This window comes from Pelodiscus sinensis, chromosome 1 (assembly GCF_049634645.1).
Source record: "Pelodiscus sinensis isolate JC-2024 chromosome 1, ASM4963464v1, whole genome shotgun sequence".
NCBI classification, from domain to species: Eukaryota; Metazoa; Chordata; order Testudines; family Trionychidae; genus Pelodiscus; species Pelodiscus sinensis.
The window spans coordinates 133,747,756-133,765,857 of record NC_134711.1 but is presented as its reverse complement, the minus strand read 5'-3'; the positions used below and the strand labels follow the sequence as shown (position 1 = coordinate 133,765,857).

General features: G+C 47.1%; 1 protein-coding gene across 2 annotated transcripts in view; it reads right to left on the bottom strand.

The window, feature by feature from the left end:
• LOC102463964 (alpha-2-macroglobulin-like) overlaps positions 1 to 18,102 on the bottom strand; it is an 89,357-nt gene that overhangs the window by 57,790 nt on the left and 13,465 nt on the right. For both annotated transcript variants that reach the window (XM_025181347.2, XM_014570148.3), the window contains exons 3-7: positions 10,203 to 10,359; positions 9,161 to 9,213; positions 8,504 to 8,524; positions 7,677 to 7,842; positions 1,316 to 1,400 (exon numbers count right to left, since the gene is read on the bottom strand). In XM_025181347.2, the coding sequence (XP_025037132.2) occupies positions 1,316 to 1,400; positions 7,677 to 7,842; positions 8,504 to 8,524; positions 9,161 to 9,213; positions 10,203 to 10,359 (482 nt within the window). The remainder of the gene's footprint in view (positions 1 to 1,315; positions 1,401 to 7,676; positions 7,843 to 8,503; positions 8,525 to 9,160; positions 9,214 to 10,202; positions 10,360 to 18,102) is intronic.

The window sequence follows — 18,102 nt, the reverse complement described above, 5'->3', positions numbered from 1 at the left end:
AGAGCAGCTGGGGTGCTGCCGGGTTGGTCCAGTAGTGCCCACGGGCGCTGCAGGACCAATCGGCAGCGCCCCAGCTGCTCTGCCCCAGAGTCCAAAACAAAAGCCTGGTCTGCTGGGGGGGGGGAGCACAGTAGCTGCGCCCCCCCCGCCAGCAGACCAGGGACACGGGGAGCAGAGCCGCAGCGGCAGCGGGGTGCCGCGCCTCTGAGGCTTTGCTCTGGCAAAGCCTCAGAGGCGCGGGACCCCCCGCGGCTGCGGCTTCAGTCCGGGTGCCTGTGGTCTGCTGGGGAGACGGTCTCCAGCAGACCAGGGGCACCGGAGCAGCTTACGAACGGGGCTTTCTCGCCCCGACTTCCGGGGCGAGAAAGCTCCGTTCGTAAGTGCGGATCCGACGTAAGTCGGATCCGCGTAAGTCGGGGACTGCCTGTACTGAAGTTGATGTCATTGTGCCTCCTTACACCAAGCTGACTTTGCCTCTTAGCTCTTTTGTCCTTCCTCATCAGTCAGCCCCTCCAGCCCCTTCATTGTTTGTGTTGCTCCTCTCTAAGTCCTCTCCATTTTCACGTGGATAGCGAGGTGCCCAAAAAATAGGCCTGTTCCAGGCACAGCCTCAACAGGTTATGCAACTGTGTGAGGGGCAAAACAAAGCAGCCAGCTGCCCCTCTGAAAAGCCATTCAATTCCACTGAAGTAATTTCCCATGTTGTTTGGAGAGCTGAGAACAAAACTTGGTTTTGGAGACTCTATTGCAGGAATACTGATTGCTGGAAATGCTTGGCTGAATCACTTGGTTGTGATCTTTACTATACCCCCATTTTTGATTAAGCTACTACACATCGAACATCTTGCAAATCATTGTTGCAGTGTGTCTCAGAGTGTCCAGCAGGAACTCTGGAGATTGCCAAACATGAGGCTCTGCGCTGAGGGCCAGTGTTTGGTGAACTAGCTGCACCAGGGTTGCCTTGGAGTTTCCCCATCTGCAATGGAGAAGCCGTTCTTAAATGTGCTAGGTCTATTGGGCCTGATCCAAACACTACACCCCAGCTATCGCACCCAACAACTGCACCTCGGTTAGCTCATGTGTGCTAGGGACACAAGGGTGTTGTCCGAGTGTTACATGCCCAAGATGCTCCACGCAGCAGATGCTGAAAAGCTTGTTATCCTATTACAAACAGGGCCTTTTGTATAGGTCCCAAAAACTTCCTTAAGAAATATTTTAATCTCCACATATTGATCTCAGCTCTCATCTGGGGCTTCATTAGCAACTGGGGTGAGAGAGAAACCAAAAGAGGAGTTCAGGAAAGAACAATACTCACAGGCCACAGACTGTCACCTTCAACTTCTCTTCCAAGATGCTGATCACCTTGGGCAGCTTCACCAGAACTTCAAATTTAGGCAGCACTGCAGAAAGGAGACCACAAAGACACACAGACTCAGTGCAAGAGTGGTAACATGATTGCTCTAATGCCTCTTTCCCAAAGGGACCCAACGCATTTCAATTTTTCTCATTAGTGTGATTTTCCAAAGTGCGGATCATCTGCAACTCCCACTGAAGTTAATGGAGTGATGAGTCCTCAGCACCTTAGAATCTTGTTTACAAACTGGGTGATTAACAGGTGATTAAGACAAGAAAGGGCTGTTAGGATGTTTCCTGAAGTTAAATGATCTGTTCCAAGGTTGGTGAACTGCATAAAGTATGGCTATAGCTACACTAGCAAGGTTTGACCATGAAAGTGGAGTCACCAAAGCTGGAAACTTGTCAAACTGGCTTTTCTGGTACCCTTTGTGTCCACACATGCAGCTCCCTTGTCAACAAAAAGAGCAAAGGATTGTGGGCATGCATCCCACAGTGCCCTGCATCACCTTCCACACTCTAAGCCCTATGAGAATGTGCAATGTAGCAGTAGGCATGATGGGAACATTAAAAACATCCCGTTAACCATCTGTATTCTTCTCAGACTTCCCTGGGGTTTTCCGAATCCCATGTCAATTCAAGCAAACATGATGAGAAAACATGGTCACAGCCTTCTGGTCCTTATGTGCAGAAGACATAATACACTGCAGCATATCTAATGACAGACCTACTGGTGGACAATGACTACACTTACGATACTCATCAAATTCGGATTATCATAGTCAGATTCATTAGAATCTGATTCAGATTCATCAGAATTAGCAGCCAAGGAATTGATCTATAGTTTTGTTATGCTCAGCTGATCATCACTCTTGGGCTAGGGAAACCCAATGTGTGGCAGGATCACATTATCATGTAGGTGTCGGATGAAGAGCAGCTGCTACAGAACTTTCAGATGCGTAAAGCGAACTTCCTGGAGCAGTGTGCGGCGCTGGTCCTTGCACTGCGGCGCAAGGGCACCCGAAGAAGAGCTGCTCTCTTGGTAGAGAAGTGTGTGGCCACTGCTTTGTGGAAGCTGGCAACTCCGGATTACTACCCTTCAGTTGTGAATCACTTTGGAGTGAGCAAGTCTACTGTCGGCGCAATATTTCTGCCAGTGTGCCAGGCAATAAATGACTTTTTGCTGGACAGGCCAGTGACTGTGGGAAATGGGGGCGACATAGTGGCTGGCTTTGCTGAAAAGGGCTTTCCTAACTGTGGCAGGGCAATAGAAGGCACACACGTCCCCATTTTAGCACTTTGCCTCAAAGTACATCAGTTGGAAGGGGCACTTCTCCATTGTGCTCCAGGTGCTTGTGGACCACAGCGGGCATCTCCCAGACATAAGTGTGGGGAGGTCTGGAAAGGAGCATGATGCACACACCTTCAGGAACAGTGGCCTGGACAGGAGGCTGCAGTCTGGCACTTCCTTTCCAGACCAAACATTTGCGGTAGGGGATGTGGAAATGCCCACAGTGATCCTAGGTGACACTGCTTTCCCCTTGCAGCCCTGGCCCTTGAAGCCTTACACAGGGCACCTGGACAGCAGTAGGGGATGGATCAACAACAGGTTAAGCCACTGCCAAATGGCTGTTGAATGTGCCTTTGACAGACTGAAAGGGAGATGGAGAGGTCTCTATGGCAGGCTGGACTTTCTGAAGGATCATATCCCTAAAGTGTTGGCCACATGCTGTTGCTTACATAATTTCTAGGAGAGTAAGGGTGAACTGTTTCCCCGTGGGTGGAGTGCTGAGGCACAGGGTTTGGACACACACTTTGAGCAGCCAGAGACACTCAAGCTGTTAGAGGAGCACGGAGGTTGGCTGTCAATATCAGGGAGGCTTTGAGGAAACCCTTTGACAACGAGGAGGCCTGAGATTTCTGTGCCTTGAGGTTGTAAGTGAGGCATTCGGGCCAGAGTGTTTGGCATGGATTGTTTAATACAAAATAAAAGCTCATGGAAACATGCATAGCATTTGTCTTTTATTGTATTTTAAAACTTCACAACTGTGCTAAGGTCGCGCTGTGATCATTGGGTTCACAGGGAGTGGAGCTCAAGGAGAAGAAACCATTGCAGGGTTGTGTTGAGCATGTTGAAGAAAGGTTGCTGGATGCATCATGCAGCTGTGCATGATGATGGGGTGAGGGCGAATCATGGCTGCTAGGCAGAGAGTTAGAGTTGAGGGGCTTTAGGTTATGGTCTCTATTGTTCAGGACTCTTGTGCTTCTGAGTATCTCATTTTGGTCCTGCATGTGCTGTAGCATGCATTCAGTGATCTCCTGCCTCTGTTCGACTCCATCTTGTTTCTGGTCCTGCTTGTGCTCTCTTTGCTTCCCCTCCCTTACTCTTTGCTCCCTCTCTATAGCTCATCGTCGTTCTCTTTAACTGCCTGAGCAGAGGAGGGACCCAGCAAATCCTTCATCTTATTATCACACATCCTTGGCTTCTTTTTTCTCAATTACCATATTCTATTTGATGATGGTGTCCAAGATGGTGGACTCCTCAGGGTCTAGTCTGAAAAAGTAACCATTAACAATAGCATGACTGTACTCTTCATGAGTAAATGTAACAGTTCTGACTGTAATACCCATGGCCTAGGGAAAAAATCCCACTTTTTTGGATTCTCCAGTAGTCAAGCAGACATCTGCTGTGCAGATACTTCTTTATCATGGTGAGTTTTTTTTTAATTTGGGGGTGAAACTGTGGGGGAAAGAGTTTTAATAAAGACTCCCCCAAGGTAAAGACCATGATTGTGTAGCACTTGTACGAGGAAACCATTTTTATTATCCTGCACTTGTCCTCAGGCTGCAATCTCTGACATAACATGGCTGAAGTTTAACAAGCAAGCCCGGGCTGAGCTTGGTTCTGGCAGCACACATTGCAGGCTGGTCTGGGGAAATGTCGTACCAGAGAGGTGGGGCAAAGGCAGCCCTGCCATGGAATAAAAAGCAGGACAATGTAGCACTTTAAAGACTAACAAGATGGTTTATTAGATGATGAGCTTTCGTGGGCCAGACCCACTTCCGGAATCTCTGTGACAAAATGAATAAGTACATCAGGCAGCTTGTCGACACCGTTTCCCAGGAAGATTCTATTGCTATCCGTGCATGCATCAACGCTGTGTTTGGCCACAGTGAAATGGACATCCCGTACTGCCCCCTCTCCCCGACTGCATAGACCACCCTGCATGGCTGCTGTTCACTCAGCCCCCAACCTGGCCCACCGGCATAGCAACTGCTTGCCAGGGAACCACCTCCAATCCCACCCTGCATGGCTGCACCGCCAGCCCTCTCAGCCAACAACCCCACCCACCTGCAAACAATGTCCCTTCCGTTACTTCAGCACATGACTTCTCAAACGATATTGGAGAGGAAACTCAGCAACTCACCACGGAAGAGAACAGCTCCTCGCACCGGACTGACCTCACTCTTGCCTCCTAGGCCTCTTCAGTCTTTTTACCAACTTGTGTCTGTTGTGTATCCGGGACAAGTATTTCTGGCTCTTTTCTCTTCTGACAACTATCCACAGTGTCCTAGGGTATGGTCATAGGCACCTCACCCAGAATTCCATCCAGCTCTTTATAAAACTGGCATGTTTTGGGTGCAGCACCAGACCGGCTGTTTGCCTCCTTTGCCTTATGGCAGGCGTGATAGAGATCCTTGATCTTGGCTCTACATCATAGGATTGTCGATGCTGTCCTGAAAAAGTCACTTGTGAAGGGAAAACTTCTGTCACTACAAACTACCAAATCTAGTGACATTTGCTATGTGAAAGTATGGATGCTCAAGGAGTTTTGTCATCCAAAAGCAGTTTTTTCTTGACAGAACAAAATATATGCAAGTGAAGACAAGGCCTAAAGCTGTTGTTTCCACTTCCAGGTTTTGGCAATGACAGTGCCATCGACAGTGATATTTTCCAAAACTAGAAAATCACCCAACACTTGCTCCACAAAACTTTTGTTGTTTATGAGTGCTTAGCATGCCCACCTGTGAACAGCAAGCTATTGATGCAGCAAGTGCACTTGTGAATGCTGCAAAACCCACTTATTGAAGGTGGAAGTATTTTGTTGGCAAAAGTGTCAACAAAATTATTCACATATACCAGCTTTTGGTGACTGGGTACACTCGTTATAGATGGTTCATAGTCATTTTGGAAGGACATAATGAGTGAAGTTCCACAGGGATCAGTTCTGGATCTAATTCTGTTCAATAATTTCATTAATGATTTGGATAATGCCATAGGGTATGTCTACACTATCCCGCTAGTTCGAACTAGCGGGGTAATGTATGCATACCGCACTTGCTAATGAAGCCCGGGATTTGAATTTCCCGGGCTTCATTAGCATAAGCGGGGAGCCGCCATTTTTAAATCCCCGCTGCTTCGAACCCCGTGCAGCGCGGCTACACGGGGCTCGAACTAGGTAGTTCGGACTAGGTTCCTATTCCGAACTATCGTTACTCCTCGTGAAATGAGGTGTACCGGTAGTTCGGAATAGGCACCCTAGTCCGAACTACCTAGTTCGAGCCCCATGTAGCCGCGCTGCACGGGGTTCGAAGCAGCGGGGATTTAAAAATGGCGGCTCCCTGCTTATGCAAATGAAGCCCGGGAAATTCAAATCCTGGGCTTCATTAGCAAGTGCGGTATGCATACATTACCCTCCTAGTTCGAACTAGGAGGGTAGTGTAGACATACCCATAGAGATTACACTTACAAGGGTGATACCAAAGTGGGAGGGGTTGCAAGTGCTTTGAAGGATAGGATTATACTTCAAAATTATCTGGGCAAACTGCAAAAATGGTGTGAGGTAAATAGGATGAAATTCAATTAGGACAAAAGCAAAATACTTCACTTAGTAAAGGACAATCAATTTCACACACACACACTGGGAAGTGACTACCTAGGAAGGAGCACTGCTGAAAGGTATCTAGGGGCTACAGTGGACCACAAGCTAAACATGAATCAACACTGTAACATTGTTGAAAACAAAGCAAACATCATTCATGACCCACGAGGGAAAATTGACAGAATTGGGTTTGTTTAGTTTGGAAAAGAGAAGACGGAGAGTACATGATAACAGCTTTCAAGCACCTAAAAGGTTGTTACAAGGAGGAGGGGGGAAATATTCTCCTTAACTTCTGATGAGAGTACAAGCAGCAATGGGCTTAAATTTCAGCAAGGGAGGTTTAGGTTGCACAACGGGAAAATTTTCCTGTCAGGGTCACTAGAATGAATTGCCTAGTGAAGTTGTGACATCTCCAACACTGGACATTTTTAAGGGCAAGTTAGCCAAGCACCTATCCAGAGAGCCGTGCATATCCGCAGATAACAGATGTGATATGACATGGACCACAAGCTAACCATAAGTAAACAGTGTAACATCGTTGCAAAAAAAAAAAAAAAAAAAAAGCCAACATCAGCCAACCATGACAGAGATCCTGGGGAGGAGCTCGCCTTCCTCTACACAGGATGGGGAGTTGGTCACTTTCAGGTTTAAATTTCTGTAAACAGTAAATTCTCTGTAACTTGAAATTGTTAAGCCATGATTTGAGGACAACAGGAACCCAGCCAGAGGTTAGGGCTCTATTTCAGGACTGGGTTAGAAATGTGCAAGAGGTCAGACTAGGTGCTCACAATGATCCCATCTGATATTAGTGAAAGTATCTGAATAAGAATATACATGTCAGTTTTAAGGCCATAAGTGACTTGCCACACAATGTCAGAACATGTTTGTGTTTCAGCTGAGTGGGTCTTATATTTATTTAATTTTCTTTCTTTATGTAGGAATTAGATGCAGTGCTCCTGTCCAATAATTGCTAAATTATCTTCATAACCAATAGAATTTTCTGTTGCCTAAGTAGCCCCAATTGCACCCCTGTGGGCAGGCACAAAATTTGCCCCTGCTAGCCCCGCACGTGGCCACATTGGCCTGATTAGAACTACAAATATAGACATGAAACTATGCTTAGTCAACCACTCCAGCAGTGAAGATCTTGTATTGATGATGCTGGGATTCAGACCCTGAAATCCAGGTTTGGGGTAAAGGATTCATTGAGTTCTCTGGTCCTTGACCTTCAAGATATGCAGTAAAGGACAAGTCTGAAGAGGGTACCAAGTCAACCTATCAGAGCACAGAAACTCCTCTTAGACCCTGCCTTATTCCAGCTGTGCAGAAAATAATGATCAGATCAACTGACCCATTCAATCTAGCCTTCATTCTCCATTGTCAACACCTTGGATCCACTACCGGCAACTAGCTTCACACTATGATAGTAGCCATCCTTACCGTACTCCTCCACGGTAAAGTTGTGTTTCAGCTCCCCAGTGTCCTTATGCACCTTCACATTGTAGGTCCCCTGGATGGGCTCAGAGATCAGGGGGAATGAGAGCTGGGTGAAGCCCCCTTTCAATGCAACTTCTTGCCACTGGTGCACACGGTTCCGGTGTGGGTCCTAGAAGTGTCAAGACCACAGTTTACAAGAGGCGATGCATGTGAGAAATTAGAAGCATTGGCAGAGCTCTGTGGGGAGACAAGAATTAGACAAACATAGGGGGCACAAGCCAGAGCTGAGGGAAACTGGCAGGGCTGTGTGCGCGGAGCCCAGGACTGGAATAGCAGGGGGCTGCAGGGCAGGGCTGAGGGGCACTGGCAGGGCTGAGGGGCACTGGCAGGGCTGTGAGGGGAGCCCAGGGCTGGAATAGCAGGGAGCTGCAGGGCAGGGCTGAGGGGCACTGGCAGGGCTGTGAGGGGAGCTCACGGCTGGAATAGCAGGGAGCTGCAGGGCAGGGCTGAGGGGCACTGGACGGGCTGAGGGACACTGGCAGGGCTGTGAGGGGAGCCCAGGGCTGGAATAGCAGGGGGCTGCAGGGCAGGGCTGAGGGACACTGGCAGGGCTGTGAGGGGAGCCCAGGGCTGGAACAGCAGGGGCTGCAGGGCAGTATTTGGATGCATTATTGGCTCTGTGAGAGTAAAACCAATCCTTCTTGCCGTTAGCACTATGGGTCTTTCTGCCAAACAAAATCAGCAAGAAGCAGCTTAAGGCTGCCAGGTGCTGATTGCTGCCAATGGTGAGATGTGAATGCTCTGAACATGAAGTAAATTCCTCTACATACCTCAATATAGACCAGTGGAATCTGGAAAAGAGTGCGAAAGGGAGAATGAGTTCAAACTTCATGCCCCAGATGAAAATATCAGCAAGTGCTGTAAAGGATCTGAGATGTTAATATAATCAGAACAGCATCTTGAGTGACACCAACTGAATATAAACTACCAGGGCTTAAACCAAAATGCGCTTCAGACTTAAACCAAAATGTTCCTCCATAGGACAGCACTATATAAGTGGTTGCATTATGTGATTTTTAAAGCTTCCAGCAAGGCATATCAAAGAGAAGTTAGTGTTGATGCAGATAGACAACTGGTCTTTTCAGCTGTAGCAGGGAGACACGATAGCAGCATGGCGATGTGGTTTAGAAGGGAGCAGAAATGCCAGGCTATATGGTCTGATTGCAGCTTCTACAACCCTAATAACAAGGATTGTTTGCTTATTTGTGAGGTTGAAAAAAGGGATTTGTCTGTGGGCAATGCCATTCCCAGATCTGTGTGTTATGTTCTTTTCCAAATGAGATGAATTTATGAAGTGGTCTGAAGGAGGAGTCCTAAAGTCACCCTGGCACTGGAGTCCCACCTTAATCTGGGGAACATCTCCTTTTGCTAGGGTACTTTTCTCATCCTTTTGCACACATAGATGATTTAAGGTGTAGCACACTTACCACTTTATTTAGAGGATGGAAGTTTTCATCCAGACAGACAATACGAAACAGGACTGAGAAGAGAGACAGAAAGATTTCCATGATGAGACATTCAGCCACCAAAACAGAAAATGGCAATCATATGGCATGATGGGGAATGAGATGGACTCAATGACCTCTTGAGGTCTCCTCCAGCCCATTCTATGAATGAGATCTGGAATCTGGCATCTGTGGGATTGGCTTCACTAGAAAGCTAGACCATGTCTGAACAAGGCCTTGAGGAATCGTATTAACTAACAGAATGTTAAAAGCAGCTTTGCAGTCAAATGTAGGCACAGACAAGTCATATTTCACATGATGTCTACTGCTCAAGAGTAAAGGCTACTGGAAACCATGGCATTCACCAAACCAGTAGACAAAACATGAAACACAGCTTGCCTGTGTCTACGCTGTCTGAAATATTATATGTAACATCATGTCAATTAACACAGCTCCTCAAAGTCCTGTTCTATATAATGAGGTCAGGTTAGAAAAGACAACCCCTAAGAAACAAACCACTCCAGCACCAGCTGAGCACCTGAGTTATTACCCTCCAGCTGAGCATCAGGATGGTCAAGGAAAATAGTACAGATTTTTCCTCCTCTTGGGCATCAAAGTCAGCCCCAAGTCAACGGGATGGATGGCACAATCAACATGGCTCACGGAATCCTGCCTCTATGTCACTGACTCCAGGTCTGTAGTGGGCAAAGTCTGTTTCCATCCTGAAGACTATTTGATTGCTTGTGTGAAATGAGTCAGTCGGTAGGGCCTCAGTCCAACTAGGACAAATATCTGAGCCATTAAAACTCACCATTCCAGTGACTGAAATCTCCTCTTTGGAGGTCTTGATAAAGAGAGGTGTGTCATTATGCCTGTGCTGGGATGCACAAATCTTCATTCTCCAAGACCTACCAATGTGGCACATTCAGTGCACTGCAGATGTCAGACCAATGTGGCTATATTGCTTGCTTATAGGATCTATGGAGGATTTCCTTAATGCAATAACCCTCTCGATTCCCTGTACCTGTTTGTCCTGGTTTATAGATGGGCTTGTCTGTCTGGACAAAGCACAAGCTCTCGGAGTTCTTGACCAGCACTGACTTCTGGCTCTTGAACTCCAGCGTTGGCCCCTTCACCAGCACCGTAAGAAACGCTGCTGCCGAGCTGTTAGACTTAGGAAGCTAGAGAACAGTGAAAATGCAGCTGTCTTAGAGCAGTGTTTCTTAAACTGGGTTCCACGGCACACCTGTGTGCCACGAGGTAGTTGGCGGTGTACCATGGAGAACAACAGAGATTTAAATGGCTGCCCTTAAGGGGGCAAAGGGGCAGGTGACCTTTTTTTATTCAATAACTTCCCCCCAACCTTTTTTTTTTTTTTTGGTTAACAAAAATCCTTGGTGGTCCTCATAAAAAAAATGATTGTTTGGTGTTCTTCAGTCTTAAAAAGTTTAAGAAACATGGTCTTAGAAACTTCCCTCAACAGCCTCTTTCACTGAACCTGCCTTTGTGAGATGAGGGCTGTCTGGGAAACCATCACAGACACACCACAGTGGTGACAAGGACAAGATCAGGAGCACCCAAGCTGAGCTCTCCTATTTCCACATTCCCACTAGCCTCCTGCTCTGGGTGCTTGACAGCAAAAGAGACTACACCAGCCTTCCCCACCCCTGTCGTTCTGTCTCTGACAAATTTCCCCTTCGTATCCTCATTGTTTCTTGCCATCTGCAGAGTTTGAGAATAAAAACCCTTCCTCCTGTCATAGTCTTACTCCAAAGGGATATATGACTCTCCCCCACATATGTATGGAAATATGTTTTGGAATATGAATATGCATAAGTCGAATATGCTTTAAGCAAAACAGGGCAAGTGACTTGTTCAAGAGCTTGTAAGCCCCTGAATGTGTATACTCTACTTCTGTGCATGTATCAGTCTTGTATGTAAAGTTAGAAATATAAACTGTAAACCTGTTTTTTAACCTAGGTCATTAGTGGTACTTAAAGAACTTAATTTGTGAATAGTCTTGTTTTTCTGGTAGGCCTGGATTCTGATTGATCCTACAAAGACAGGACCTGCTGCTGGAATCCATCTTCAATTTTGTATTATTCCTGGAGGGAGGCAGGTGAATTGAAGAAAGAGTTCCTACCCAGGGAAAATTCTATTTAAGAGGTGGGAAACAAAGAATGATTGGCTTCACAGACTGCTCCCCATCACAAGTGAGCACATGAAAAGATCTGGAATGAAAAAATCTCTAATGAAGGAAGAAGCTGTTAGACCCCAGTCACAAAAAAGATCAGTTCTGGCTTGAAGAATTTTACCTGAAATGAGAACTAGGCTGAGAATTAGGATTTGTAACACTTGCATAGATCATAGAATCCTTGGGCTGGAAGAGACTAAGGAGGTCACCAAGTCCAACCCCCTGCCCAAGGCAGGACCAACCCCAACTAAATCATCCCAGCCAGGGCTTTGTCAAGCCGGGACTTAACCTCTAGGGATGGAGATTCCACCCTCTCCCTAGGGAACCCATTCCAGTGCTCCTAGGGAAATAGTTTTTCCTAATAACCAACTTAGGTCTCTTCCACTGTAACTTGAGACCATTGCTCCTCATTCTGTCATCTGTCAGCACTGAGAACAGCCTCACTCCATCTTCTTCAGGTCGTTGAAGGCTGTTATCTAATCCCCCCTCACTCTTCTCTTCTGCAGACTAAACAAACCCAAATCCCTCAGCCTCTCCTCATAGGTCATGTGTTCTAGCTCCCTCATCCTTTTTGCTACTCTCTACTGGACTTCCTCCAATGTAGCCACACCCTTTTTGTAATGGAGACCCAGAACTGGATGCAATACTCCAGATGTGGCCTCACCACAGCCAAATTAGCTGTCAAGGCTACAAGGGCACATTGTTGACTCATATGCAGCTTCTCCTCTGTTGTAATCCTCATGTATTTTTATGCCGAATTGCTGCTTGGCCAGTTGGTCCCCAGCCTGTAACAGTGGTTGGGTTTCTTCTATCACAAGTGCAGGACTCTGCACTTGTCCTTGTTGAACCAAATCAGATTTCTTTTGGCCCAATCCTCCATTTTCTCTAGGTCATTCCGGACCCTATCCCTGCCCTCCAATGTATCTACCTCTCTCCCAAGCTAGGTGTCATCTGTGAACTTCCTGAGGGTGCAGTCCAACCCCTCAGCTAGGTCACTAATAAAGATGTTGAACAAAACCAGCCCTAGAACCTATCCTTGGGACACACCACTTGAAACTGACCACCAACCAGTCCCAGAATCATATGTGAAAGTACATAGCAAGAGCTGGCAAGAGCTGGCAAGAGCTGCCTGAGCTGTGGCAAAAACCAGCAGGGAGCTATTTAAAGAGCTGGCAGGGACCCAGGTTACAATAGGACAGTCCCTGTAAGAAATTTTAAGTTACTTTCACCCCTTCCCAGAACCAATCCTTGGGGCACTCTGTCTGATATTAACCACCATCCAGACATCGAGCCACTGATCACTACCCATTGAGCCTGACAATCTAGCCAGCTTTCTATCCACCTTACATTCCATTTATCCAATCCATACTTCCTTAACTTGCTGGCAAGAATATAGTGGGAGACCATATCAAAAGCTTTGCTAAAGTCCAAGTATATCACACCCACTGACTTCCACATGTCAACAGAGCCAGTGACCTCATCAAAGAAGCTAATCAGATTGGTCAGGCATGACTTGCCCTTGGTGAATCCATGTTGACTATTCCTGATCACTTTCCCCTCTTCCAAGTGCTTCAAAATGGATTCCTTGAGGATCCCCTCCATGATTTTTCCAGGGACTAAGGGAAGGCTGACTGGTCTGTAGTTCCCTGGATTGTCCTTCTTCCCTTTTTTTAAAGACGGGCACATTTGCCTTATTCCAGTCATCCAGGACTTCCCCCAATCACCAAGAGTTTTCAAATATAATGGCCAAAGGCTCTGAAGTGACATTTGCCAACTCCCTCAGTACCCTCAGATGCATTAAATCTAGCTCCATGGCTTTGTGTATGTCTAGCTTTTCTAAAGAGTTCTTAATCTGTTCTCTCTTCACCGAGGGCTGCCCAACCCCCTCCCATACTGTTTTGCCTAGTGCAGTAATCTGGGAACTGACCTTGTCTGTGAAGACAGAGGCCATCCAAAAAAAATTGAGCACTTCAGCTTTACCCACATCATCTGTCTTCTCCTTCATCCAGTAAGGGTCCCACATCTTCCCTGACCACTCTCTTATTGCTAACACGTCTGTAGAAACCTTTCTTGTTACCCTTCACATCCCTTGCTAGCTGCAATTCCAATTGCATTTTGGTCTCCCTGATCACTCCCCTGCATTCTCGAGCAATATATTTATACTCCTTCCTAGTCATCTGTCCAAGTTTCCACTTGTTATAAGCTTCCCTTTTGTGTTTAAGCTCACCAAGAGGATTGCCTACTATATTTGCTTTTCTTACTGCGCATCGAGATGATTTCTTCCTGTGCCTTTAATAAGGCTTCTTTAAAATGCTGCCAGCTCTTCTGGACTCCTTTCCCCTTCATGTTAGCATTCCAGGGAATCCTGCCTATCAGTTCTCTGAGGGAGTCAAAGGCTGCTTTTCTGAAGTCCAGGGTGTGTATTTTGCTGCTCTCCCTTCGGTCAGGATACTGAAATCAACGATTTCATGATCACTGCTTCCCAGATTGCCACCCACATCTAGGGTATGTCTGGACTACAGAGCTTTTTTGGGATACCTCTGCCGTGTCCAAGGAACGTGTCTGCTTTTCCGAAAAAAATATCAGAAAAGCAGACACATTTTTTTGGCATCCCTGGAAACCTCAGTGTAAATCAGTGTAGATGGGCCAATTGTTGGAAAAGTCTCTTTCGGAAGAAAAGTGGAAAAAGATATGCAAATTGCAGTTCACAATTTCCAAATTGCGTTAGAACTTCGTGGTCTAGACTCAGCCCTACTTCCCCTACTAGTTCCTCCCTGTTTGTGAGCAGCAGGTCAAGTTGTACATGGCCCCTGATTAGTTCCTTCAGCACTTGTACCAGGAAGTTATCCCCAACATTCTCCAAAAACTTCCTGGATTGCCTGTGTACTTCTGTATTGATCTCCCAACAGATGTCAGGGTGATTGAAGTCCCCCATGAGAACCAGGGCCTGCGATCCGGCAGCTTCTCTCAGTTGTCTGAAGAAAACCTTGTCTGCCTCATCCATCTAATCTGGAGGTCTATAGGGCTACGTCTAGACTGCAAGCCTCTTTCGAAAGAGGCTTTTTCGAAAGATACTTTCGAAAAAAGAGCGTCTAGACTGCAAGCAGTACTATCGAAAAAGCAAGCCGCTTTTTTGAAAGAAAGCACCCAGGCAGTCTGGATACTCTCTTTCGAAAAAGCCCTGTTTGCATTCAAGAACGCCTTTTTTCGAAAGAACACTTTCGAAAAAAGGCATTCTTCCTCGTGAAATGAGGTTTTCCACCATCGAAAGAAAAGCCGCGTTCTTTCGATTTAATTTTGAAAGAACGCGGCTGTAGTCTAGACACAGGTGAAGTTTTTTCGAAAAAAGGCTACTTTAAAAAAAAAAAAAAACCTTGAGTCTGGACACAGCCGCAGACACTGATCACAACATCACCTCTGTCACCCTCACCTCTAAACTTAACCCAAAGACTCTCAACAGGCTTTTTCCCCTCTATATACTGGAGCTCTGAGCAATCATAGCATTCTCTTACATGCAGTGCAACTCCTCCTTCTTTTCTCCCCTGCTTTTCTTCCTTAACAGTTTGTACTTCCATGACAGTGTTTCAATCACGTAAGTCATCCCACCAAGTCTCCGCTATTCTAATCAAATCATAGTTCTTTGGCTGTGCCAGGACTTCTAATTCTTCTTCTTTGTTTCTCAGAGTATTAGGCTGAGATGGCATCTTTTGTTTACCTTTGCTTAGTAAGTTACTTTGCTCTTCCTGAAAAAATGAGGAAGAACGGCTCTTGTGCAAGAGGAGGGTTTTGCGCAAAATGGAGCCGTCTACAGAACTCCTTTTTGCTCAAAAGCCTCATGCACAAAAACAGTCCCTAATGAATTATGCAAATGAACTGCAGCAGTATGCTAATCTGCACTTCATTTGCATAGGCTTTTGCACAAGAAAGGTTCAGTGTAGACGTAGCCTGTGTCTTTGCTGGGAGGGCAGAGCTTCTGGCCCAGCAGGACATGGTGGTGGGCAGAGGGCAGGTATGCAGTCTCAACGATATGGTCAGCACACTGGGTGACGGTCTCAAGGGGATCTCTGTGACACAATCTCACAGGATTTATCCACATGATTCTCACTCTGTGGAAGCTTCTTTTCTAGAAGAAACATTTCAACCTCCCCACACACTCCTTTCTGCATGTTAAACTCCATCTCCTGTCCATCTGCGACAAGCCATGGGTATGTGCCTTGTATTCATCAGCTGAGATTTAACATCTGACCAAAGGCCCAATCTCCTGAGCTAATCGAGTACAGGTTGAACCTTGCTAGTCCTGCGCCCTCAGGACCTGACCAGTGCCAAACCAGAGATAAGCTGAACCACAAAAGGTCAGTATTGTCTAGCAGCATTGCCAACACTTTCACTGCTTACTGGACTCTTAGGGTATGTCTACATTACAAAGTTAATTCGAAATAACACCAGTTATTTCAAATTAACTTTAATAGCATCTACACAGGCAAACCACTATTTTGAAATAAATTCAAAATAGTGGAGCCCTTATTTCGAATTTGGTAAACATCATTCTACAAGGAGTAATGCCAAATTCGAAATAGCTATTTTGAATTAAGTGCTGTATAGACACTTAATTCGAAATAGGGGGCCTCCAGCCCTTCCCAGAAAGCCTTGGTGGCTACTCTGGGCACAACCAGGAAAACTTACTCTCCTCTCCCCCAGCCCCAGAGACATTAAAGGGGTAGACTCTGTCCACAGTGCCTGTGCCAGCTCCAAGCCTGCCAGCCCAGAGCCAGCAGTGGCCACCGGGGCCCCTGACCCAAGTGGCCCCAAAACATGAGCCAACAAGCCACTGGCAGACAGCCCTCCACCGCTCCCCAGGAGCAGTCTGCCAGCTCCCAGGAGCCTGCCAGGGGCTGGAGAAGGCAGGAGCCTTCCTGGTCCAGGGTGGAGCTCATGGACCTTATTCAGGTTTGGGAGGGGATGCCCCAATGTCCATGATCTCAGCCCTAGACGAAGGAACACGGCTGTCTATGTCAGGATAGCTGCCAGCCTGGCCACCAAAGGCCACATGCGAACCCAGGAGCAGGTTTGCATGAAAGTCAGGTTGGTCCAGTGAGACCCCCGACCCTGAGCTTCCCCACCCCCTTCTTTCCCTTGCTTCCCATTTCCAGCTCCCTCCTCCCAGGTTTCCCCCTTCCCTCTTCCCACCCTCTCTCTTCCCCTCTCCCACCTCCTTTTCCTAGTCTCCCCAGAGGTCCATCCCCCCCCTCCCAGTTTGGTTCAATAAACCCAGTTTCTATTTTTGCACATACGTGGTGTCTTTTATTTGACATCAGGAAGGGGGGCTAGGGAGGGGTAAGTGGAAGGACGTGAGGGAGGAATGGGGCACGAGCCCCCGGTGGGGAGGACCAGGGAGGCTTTGAGGACTCCTCGGGGTGGACACTCTTCCTCAGGGCCTCCTGGATCCTGACAGCCCCCCGATGGACCCCCAGATGGCAGCCTGCAGCAAGTGTAGCCGGGCTGATGGCAACGACCCCATGAGATGCACCAGCATGCCCAGGGACAGCTCTGGCTCCATGTGGCTTAGTGCTGTGATGTGCCGAGTGTAGGCACTCAGGGCACTCCAAGACAAGACTGCTTTACTGTCCCTCATCGAGGTAGACAAGCAAGGGGGAAGCCTGAGAACTGTCTGTCCGGGGTGGGGGTCGGGTCTCTTTAAGCACTGAGCTCAGTTAGCCTCAGGCAGCAGCTCCACACACAGCAGCTCCACACACTAAGTCCCAACCTGATGCCCTGCCCTCACTGGTTCCAGCCAGCATTAACTTCGGTTCAGGGTCCACTCAGTGTGGATGCGCTATTTCGAAATAGTTTTTGTGTATAGATGAGTTATTTCAAATTAGCTTAATTTGAATTAACTATTTCGAATTAAGTTAATTCGAAATAGCACTGTAGTGCTGACATACCCTTAGAAGACATTTATGGGCAAATTAGAGCTAAACAGTAGCACAGAACCCTGAGAGCCAGGGTTGGTGGCTGTAAACAAACTTTATGGGACTGGAGGAAAGTTAGCCACACCCATGGTCTGTGGCCATCCAGCTAACTCCAATCTCACTGGACCATGGATGTTCCCAGGCCACCGAGCGCTGGACTAGAGAAGTTCAATCTGTACTCTTGTTAGCTCTCTGTAAGCAGCAGGCTCTTACAGTCACTGAAGTAGCCAGTAGGAGTCATGATCACATCTAGTAAATGAATTTATTACACCCACAAGATAAGCTTTTCCCAAGCATCTGAGGCCTGATCTGAAGGGCCATTTGTAATTAACTGTGGCTGTTGAAGTATAGTGTGATGAACCTGCTGAGCAGGTGCCTCTACCACCAAATGGTGAGCTAGAGCAGCAGGAAGGATAGAGCCTACCCCTAACCCTAACCCCTATCCTAGCCAATGGCATGAAGGGATTGGAAGCAGTTTTAAAATGTCTGTCCCAAGAAGGAAGCCTGCGTCCAGGGGATCCAGCAATAGCCACTGCCAGTTCAGAGAGGTTCAGGAGCAGTCACCACAGAGCAGACTGCTGAGGGTAGACAGGCCTAGTGGAGAAGCAGCAGAGCCTAGAATTTAAATATCCCCCGCGGCATTTGCATTTACATGGCTGCCGCTTTTTTCCGGCTCGGGGTTTTGCCGGAGAAAAGCGCCAGTCTAGACAGGATCTTGCAGAAAATAAGCCCTTTTCCGGAGGATCCCTTATTCCTTCCTT